At 37.0% G+C, this 9,569-nt stretch overlaps 1 protein-coding gene across 1 annotated transcript; it reads right to left on the bottom strand.

Moving 5' to 3' along the window:
• Positions 1-933: 933 nt before the first annotated feature.
• On the bottom strand, positions 934-6,431 carry LOC101898900 (odorant receptor 83a). The gene is made up of 6 exons (XM_005189086.3): positions 5,796-6,431; positions 5,551-5,714; positions 5,188-5,387; positions 1,524-1,821; positions 1,160-1,429; positions 934-1,071 (listed from the first exon to the last, which is right to left on the bottom strand). The coding sequence occupies exons 1-6, from the start codon at positions 6,163-6,165 to the stop codon at positions 1,012-1,014; spliced, it is 1,362 nt and encodes a 453-aa protein (XP_005189143.1). The 5' UTR covers positions 6,166-6,431; the 3' UTR covers positions 934-1,011.
• Positions 6,432-9,569: the final 3,138 nt, after the last annotated feature.

The raw sequence follows: 9,569 nt of genomic DNA, 5'->3' as shown, positions 1-9,569 counted from the left end.
GATACAGCTCAGAAATAAGTGCCTAAAATGTTATCAAGATCGACTCAGATTTGGATATGGCACCCATATATATCTTTAACCGATCTTAGGTTTTCTGTGCACCAAATTGCTAATATCAGCCCGAATGGACTGAACTTTGACACTTCCGACAGAATTCAGCCCAGAAGCAAGTACTTCACATTTTGGTGAAAATCGGTTCAGATATAGCTATAGCACCCAAATATATGTTTCATCTAATTTGAATTTAAAGCCGCTCACATGCGTAATATGTACAAATTTTATCGAGATCGGTTCAGATTTTTATTTGCCTTAAATATACATCTTCATCTGATTTTACGGTTATTGTCCACCATATAAGTAATATCAGCCCAAATTGGATATTTTTTCATAAAATTAACCGAATTGTTCCATTTGGTGAAACTCGATCCGCTATATCTATTGCTCAAATAAATATTTTTTTTATATAATTCTTATCGAAGTCATATCACACACTATACAGCAATGTTATTTGGTACTGGAGGTACAAAAGCTTCCGTCAAATTTGTTGAAAATCAATTCAGAGTTGGACTCAGTTCATAAATTGTGACTACTCTGAAGCCATGATACCCATTCAAATAAGGTTCATAGGTGGTATGATCTACCTCACATAAATTCCCAATATAGAGTTTTTTTTTTTGTTACGGGAGCTCTACTGAATACACATAGTGGTGTAGGGTATTATATAGTCGACCCCGTCCGACTTTTGACCTTTCCTTACTGTTTGTTTTTTTTCTGGGATAGAATAACTACTTCAATGTAGTGTCATATTTTATTATTTAATTTAAACCCTTAAACAATTTTAAGTAAATACCTATGACTCAAAAAAAAGAAGTTAATTATGATTGTTTGTAGACGTGAAAACAAAAACACTTGATATATTTTGGCAAAACTAGTCTTTATTTATCAACCGCAAGAAAAATAATTTTCTGCCAGCTCAGCAAATATTTTACTTCGCCTTTTCTATTATTTCACTCACACCCGTTCATCCATCTTCTGTAGAAGTGTCAAAAATGAAAATGCCGTAGTTATAACCTTGAGAACAAAAGAAAATAATATTGAGTGCCTCGTCCGTTCTGCTCTGCTGTAGGTGGCTAAATCAAGTTCATCGATTACTACTCACCCCACGAAAACGTTCCACATTCAGTGGATACATTTTGCCGGCCGTCAGCTTAAATGGCCGATACGAATTGAGCAGGAACAGAAGGAAATCATTTTTCATTTCACGCATCTGGAGATACCAGGGGCTTCTTAAAATAGCATCGCCGCAACGTTGGCTGTTGATGAAAATGATTTCGCCAAAATAGCAAATAATCAATAATTCCCAGGCGACCAACATCAGATACTGGCCGAGTGATACGACTTTCATAAATGAGGAATTAGCTGTGGTTGACTGTGGGAGAGGAGGGGAAAGCCATACCATTATCGTTTCATGTCGATGGATGTGAGTGTGAGTGTGTGCGGATATGCCTTTAAATATTCCTTACCTTAACGGACACGAATGCCACCAAACACATTAGCAGAATGACTTCGCCAGTTTTGAAAAACCAAATGGGACTGTAGAATTTCTCCATTGATTTTAAAGAATCCAAAATATACCAATGATGATGAACGCATTCGGCAAATGCATGGCGAAAATGATAACGAAATTCCTGGGATGACATTAAGGCCTGCTTGGGTGATGCGTTGATGTGAACGAGCATGTTGATGTCACAGGTTATCTCTTCGGAACAATAGAATTCATTCAATTCGGAATCGGTAGATTCCTGCAGTTCATAAAGTTTCCTACACAATGAAATGTTAAGCTATTAATGGACATTGTTAAGATGTAGGAGAAGAAACTATATATATATATATATATATATATATATATATATATATATATATATATATATATATATATATATATATATATATATTAAAAAAATAGCTAAGAACCTTTGAAAAAATGTGAAAAAGCAAAATTACACATGACTCCAATAAAATGTGTAGACTAGCGTTAAAGACCTGATTACTCGTTATGTTTGGACGGAATGTAAAGTTAATTTTTCCACTTCTATTTTTTAACCCAACGCCATACATAGTATGGAGGTATATTGAGTTCGTCATTCCGAAAAAATAATTTAAGACCTAGTAAAGTATATACAGGGCGAAATGAAAAAACTGCAACCAATTCAGACTGCTGTCACTTCTAAGCCACTCGTCCGACAGATGTTAAAATTATTTCAGTGACAGCTCAGTGATTTCTTTATATTTGAATCTTGAATAAATCTATTGTGTCTCGTACCACCGCTCGTTACCGGGATACTGGTAGGGTAGCCCGACGTCAAGGAAGTGGACGGAAGAAAACATCAGCAGAAATTGTTCGAGAAGTAAGTAAACGACTTGATCGAAACCCGCTTCGCAGTGGTCGAAAAATGGCTCGTGAGCTGAACATATCGCAATATTCCATTCGGCAAATATTGAAAAATGAGCTGGGGGTAAATTCCATTGAGATTCCAAAAAGTGCAAGAACTTACATCGCAACAGAAAGAAAATAGACTCAAAAGAGCTAAAGTGTTGCTTCGCTTGGCCGAAAGTGGTGAACTGTCGGTGAACTGAGAAAATCCAGCAGTTTGTAAACAAACAAAATGATCGTGTTTACTTGCCAAAGAGCTGAAAATGTGCACATTCGGTTGACCACCAGAACTGGTATTGGTGTGGGCCGCCATAACAGCCGATGGTCGCTCTCCGCTCGTATTAATTGACCGTGGCATGTGAATAAATGCCGAATATTATCGCGAAAATATTTTGGAGGGTGTATTAAAACCTTGATTTCGCAAACATTTTGGCCGAAACCTTGGACATTCCAACAGGACTTAGCACCATCGCATTCAGCACATGCCATTCAAGAATGGATACAAAATGAGGTTCCTCGCTTCATTTACAGCGCACAATGGCCACCAAAATCTTCAGATGCCAATCCGTTGGACTATTGTGTCTGGAGTATTTTGGAAGGGAAGGTTGGCACTAAAAAATACCAAAGTGTCAATCACCTCAAGCAAGCGCTTCGCGGGAATGGGCCAAAATACCGCAGAGCAACATTCGGGCAGCGTGTGACCGTTTCATTGGCCGTTTGAAGGCCATAATTCGTGCCAAAGGTGACCAATTCGAACAAATCTAAATTTATTCTAAAATTTTATGCTATTTCCGACATTTTTTGTTTTCATTCAATAAAATTAAAAAAAAAAATGTAAAAAGTATGGTGTTTGACTTTGTTGCAGTTTTTTTATCTCACCCTATATATTCATTATCAGCGTAAAATTCTAAGCGATTTAGCCCTGTCCGTGCCTCCGTCTGTCCGCCTGTTGTAATCACTCTAGAATCAAAACGAATGAAAATAGGATTTCGAATAGCCCCCATATAACGGTACTCCCGATATTTGGTATTTGATGATTAGCTACATTTTTCAATCGAATTTTCTGAAATTCTACACAAGGAGTTCTTTATGAGTACCTTACCCCCTGTCTATATGGGGCCACAATATCGTGCAGCCCCTCCTACAACTGTACACCCCGATATTTGCAATTTGGATGATTTTAGGCACTTATTTTTTACCGATATTGTTTCATTTACAGCCTATGACAAAAAATTGCGTGTGCATGTCCACATCTTCGTATAGTCCCCATACCTCATGATATTCGGCATTTTGATGATTTTAAGAACATTGTGCACCGGATTTGCTTCAAATTTAGTGTTTGAAGTTCGTTATGGGTACTACAATCTATGACGGAAAATTGTCTGTGTAGATCTACGTTTTCGTATAGCCCACACATAACGGCACAGCCCTTTATTTGGCATTTTGACGGTATTAGTTGCAGTATTCACCGGAATTTTTTTTTCCAGTTTGATGATATTAGAGACTTTTTTACCAGAATTTTTCACATTTCGTATTTAAATTTCGTAATGGGTACAACAGCATATAGCTCCCATATAACGGATTTCCTTTGAGCGGTATTTTTCGACGGAATTTTTTGGAAATTTTTCATGTTCTTTTAAAATAGTAGAAGGTATTAAATGTTCGGCCCGGCCGAAGTTAGCCGTATTTACATGTTATTTTTTAAACATACATTTATTAGGAGCACCTAAAACTGTGTTACAAGAAAGTAATCTATAAAAGTGAAAACAACACACTCGACATATGACATTAACACGATGTGTAGACTGGTCTTAAGCTGTGACCAAACTTTTAAACACATAAAGACCGTGTTAGACTCATACGTAAAGTGACTTTTCACTTTTATCTTTTGCAAATTGATAGCATAATTTTAGACGCCCATCAGAATATACCCTTAGCCTTTATTATGATTTGTTAGGCTTTTGGCCACAGCAAAATCTCTGGCAATGGCAATCAGCTGACGAAGTGGCAAGACGTATATCAGAGTCATCTTTTCTAGAGATTGAGAGCACAGTGAAGCCACCCTTGTGTCACTTCTTCCAGATTTCAAAATAAATGTCTAAATGTAAGGGGCTGCATCCAAGAAAATTTGACTGTGATTTCCGAAAAGAAGATCTCTATCTCTATCTCACTTCCATGGCGAAATCTGACCTAAAACATGTGATAGGTAGGAGGTAGACAGAGCCTCACGGGTAAGCAAATTCTCCATGACTCTTCAGTCTCCGATACTGAGCCAACAATAATTATATAACGGTTTTAGATTCTAGGTCTCATTTGCAGTCGATCTAGATTTGTGCATACGTCCATCTGTCTGTCTGGCTGACTGATACGCACGATAACTCTCCGATTTCGTAATATTTTTACCAAACTTAGTTCGAGTTCGGACGGACTCCTTTTAGAGGAGAGTGAAAAAGAGGATTAGAGGTCATTAGAAGGTAAGTTCATGAAAGAAATCTTATTGCCTTTTACTAATATTTATTGAATCTCTAAAAAAAACTTTTTTTGGGGGGTACGAATTCGAAACCGAAAAAGTCGACATTTTTATTATTTCGATTTTTGTCTTTATCAAATACCTTCACCTATTACCAATCAACTAAAAATCGATTTTCAATTTTCAAACAATTTCCTTGAAAGAAACCCAGTACAGAAAAAAAATTAAAGAAAAATATAAAAAATTTCTTTAAATTGTGCAAAGCCAATAATTCCATACCTACCTCAATTCCTCCTTTGTCGAATGCATTCGTATAGCAACAGTTGCAAGGATATTCTTTAAACTGCAAAACAGGCTATCGTATTGTCCAGATATTAAAATGGCCAATACCATGTGAAAGCCACTTGAGGCGGAAAAGGCGGCAGCCACTTGTATTTGCCCAACCGATTGAAGAAAATATATTGTCTCGTAAATAACCGGCTCCTACAACAGCAGCAGAAGCAGCAGCAGCCAAAGAAAACCAAGAACATTTAATGTCTTCAGGATTAGAGTGATTAAAATTCCTTTTAAGGACATTAAGTCTACAAGCCATATCCTTAGATGTTGTCACACATCTGTGTATGTATGTAAGTGTGTGTGTGCGTACCTTATAGTCCAGTGGATACCAACAGGCCAATGGCAGACTACGATCGCCATAGGCAATGGGCAGCAACAGCCAGAAGACCGTTCCAATGAAACAGCAGTACACATACGTTTTAATCCATCTATTTGACATGTCCAAACACTGGTCCATGGTCACGTACGTAAATCCTGCAAATAAAAGTGACAAGAATAAAAGCCAGCGCGTGGAGCAACAGCAACCACACGCATTGCACTCGTTTCCGGCCTTACCTATGGCCGAACGTGTCCTATACTCGGCATTGATGGTGTCCACCATACCCTCTAGGTGATGGGGCCGCACCCGGCGAAAGTACACCTTCATGACAATTGTCCAGACATAGATGATTGTCTGTATCATACAATTGACCAGCAGCTCCAAATCCCCACTGTCGTAATTCAAATAAATTGTGCACACATACAGGATGGCAATTTGTATGGACACCAGGTAGAGGAACATTTCGAAAAAGCATTCGACAAATAGGCCCAGACCACAAATGTAGTGTGGCAGCCGGCGGTCCAAATGCAGGGGATACATTGCGGCCCAATACATGGTGCGTCGTACGAATTGGAAAAGATCACGTCGTGCCTCAATTGGCTCCATTCTATTAGATGTGGCTGCGACGTTGTGTCTGGTGTGCGTTCTTGTTTCGAAATGAAACGCTGTGTTCTATGATGGTCGAAGATCAGGATGACATTTTGTGTTGAAAACGTCTGAGGGTGTTTTATAAAAGGCGTAAAGAATTTGGGTATGTGTATGAGTGTTGATTAAAAGTTTGTTAAGTTCGGAAGGCGGTAGCAAACTGTTAGTAAGTATGATTTATTCTTTGGCTTGTAACATATTTCATTAATGGGCTTTTCCGTGAGTTAAATTATTTCGACGGATGTAAATCTATGTTTTTCTGAAAAAACAAGAATATTGGAATTGAGAAATTGGAAATTTTTTTTCTAGACAGATATTTTTAACGTTTAAAAAAAACTTAAATATGATATATTTTTTCTACATTTTTAAGTGAAAACTTGAAACTCTATAGCCAATTTTCTGCCAACGAAGGCGGTACCTATTACTTACTACAAATACCAAGTTTTAGATCAAGTGTGGATAATATCATAATAAATGGCCGTTATATGAAAGCTATACTAAATGTGGACTTGTGTTGGCAATTTTCTGTCATAGTATTCACAACCCATTATTGAGTCCAAATACCATTTACAGCAAAAATGAAATCTGTCGGCATTGTTTAATTTTATCCCAAATGTGGGATAAAATCCGTAAATTTTTTACGGACCTTAAATACATCTGAGTAAATTTTTGTTTCAATCTACCTCAAGCTAGAGTGATTTCCTCAGATGGCCAATCCAGCCTCTCCACAACAACGACATTTCGTCCTAGCTTTCAGATACAGCATAGAAATACCTCTATTAAATTTTACAGAGATCGTTCAGATTTAAAAATATAGCTCCTATATATATCTTCATCCGATTTCACGTTTTATCAGGTCAAATAAGTAGGATTTTGATGAATATCGGTTCAGTCTGTCAAATTTAGAGGAAATCGATTAAGAGGAGGATATAGTTCCATATATTAGTTTCTTTCGGCTTTAAATTATATCTGATTTCAATCCGTAATATGTATTCAAAAAACCACCATAAGTTCCCCATGAAAACGTTTTTTGTTATGGGTAGCTCTACTTAACATATGAATTGGTGTAGGGTATCATAAAATCGGCTCGACTTTGGGCCTTTACTGGTTTATGACTAAAATTCTGAATCTTTGGTAGAATTGTTCTTGACATAGAAAAAAAAAAACAATTTAATTAACGCTCCCTTTTTGCTCCGATACAAGAGAATATCTTTTTATAGTTACTCATAGTCGACAGGATTAGAGTATTTGTCACAGTCTGCATTACCGCACCCAGGAGCTCTCCATTTATCCCAGATTTATTTATTTTGACACAGTTGCACCTCCTAATTGATTCTTAATTTCGATTTAAGTGAACTTTTAAATTTGAAGTTTTTTTCGTCGTCGTTGTTAATAATTGATTTTTAGTAAATTGTTTGATGGGCATTTATGAACTAATAACAGCGTACATTAGGATGGGTCGTTTAGTCTATGAAAAAAGTTTTATGATGTCCTTTATTCTATATCTAACTCCTTATTTATATAAGGCAAATTTTATTGCTGCAAATACCAACAAATTGACAATTACAGCCTTTTTTACCTTCCACGTACATAGCATGGAGGGTATATTAAGTTTGTCATTCCATTTGTAAATCATCGAAATATTCATTTTAGACACAATTATAATCCAATAATAATCAATTTAGCCTTGTCCGTCCGTCTGTTGTAATCACGCTAGAGTCTAAACGGCATGTGATAGGAAGCTAAAAGTTTGCATAGAGTTGTCTTTTGTCTGAAGGTGAGGTTTATCGGTCAAAGTTTCATATAGCCCCATATAATTGTTATTCGGAATTTTAACGACTTCAGCCAGAGTTTGTATTGGAATCTACCTCCTGTGGCATAAGTCCGAATTTTTCTATACAGGGTGAGATGAAAAAACTTCAACAAACTTAAGACTGCTGTCATTTCTAAGCCACTCGTCCGACAGCTGTTCAAATTATTCCAGTGACAACTCGTTATATTGTTTACAAGCGTACTAAAGCATTTTGGTGAGAATTTTCCAGAAAAAGTTATTCGTGATGGAATTCAAACGTGATAGTGTGATTTCTTTATATTTGGCTGGAAAACCACAAGTGGCTATCGTTCCAGCACTCCAGCATTTAAATGTGAATAAATCTTTTGTGTCTCGTACCATCGCTCGTTACCGTGATACTGGTAGCGTAGACCGACGTCAAGGAAGTGAGCCGAAGAAAACAGCAACATCAGCAGAAAAGGTTCGAAAAGTAAAGAAGCTATTTGATAGAAACCTGCGCCGTGAGCTGAACATATCGCAACATTCCATTCGGCAAATATTGAAAAATGAGCTCGGGGTAAAGCCATTGAAATATCAAAATTTCAAGAATTTACACCGCAACAGAAAGAAAATAGACTCAAAAGAGCTACAAAGTTGCTTCGCTTGGGCGAAAGTGGTGAACTGCCGACTGCCGAATTTGGTTTTCTCCGATGCGAAAACATTCGTTGTCCAGCAGTTTGTAAACAAACAAAATGATCGCGTTTATTTGCCAAAGAGGTCAGCTGAAAATGTGCACCTTCGATTGGCCACCGGAACTCAAGCGCCGATCATGGTGATGGTGTGGGCCGTCATAACAGCTGATGGTCGCTCTCCGCTCGTATTAATCAGCCGTAGCATTAGAATAAATGCCGAATATTATCGCGAAAATATTCTGGAGGTTGTATTAAAGCCTTGGGCACGCAATTTTGTCTGGAGTGCAGGGAATAAAAAGTTCGGCCCAGCCGAACTTAACAACTTCTTTACTTACATTTCCTCAAAAACTCATGTTAGAAATGGATGAAAAAACAAGTAAAAAAGCAAAGGCGAACTTTGAACAGCCTCCACCATTAGGAACGAATTTTTGGAGCTTTAATTCGTTCAGAATCTAGACTGACTTCCACAGACAGACGGTTATAGTTAAATTGAAATAGAATCGTATTCTGATCAAGAATATATACTTTGTAGGGTGTAAAATGTCTATTTCGAGGTGTTACAAACAAATGAGAAATTTAATATACCTAATATTATACTATTATATTATACTAAGGTGGAGGGTATAATAATATACCTTCCGAAATAGAGGTATAAAGGCCGATATCTTTGTTTCAAGAAGAAGTATAACTGGAATTCAAATTAGCACATATAATAACAACCCACCCTAATAAACACACATTTGTGTGTAGCTTGCATTTAAAGTACATAAACTCCCACCTATGCATAGATTTTCACTCAATTAGTTTAACATTCAAAATTGTTTTAACATCAAAAATAAAAAACGATTATTGACATTTATGAATGCATTCAGCCATAGGAAAATTCCTCCTGCCAGCGTTAA

This window comes from Musca domestica, unplaced genomic scaffold (genome assembly GCF_030504385.1).
Source record: "Musca domestica strain aabys unplaced genomic scaffold, Musca_domestica.polishedcontigs.V.1.1 21, whole genome shotgun sequence".
NCBI classification, from domain to species: domain Eukaryota; kingdom Metazoa; phylum Arthropoda; class Insecta; order Diptera; family Muscidae; genus Musca; species Musca domestica.
Note: the sequence above shows the minus strand (reverse complement) of the source record. Positions and strands in the feature narration are given on the sequence as shown.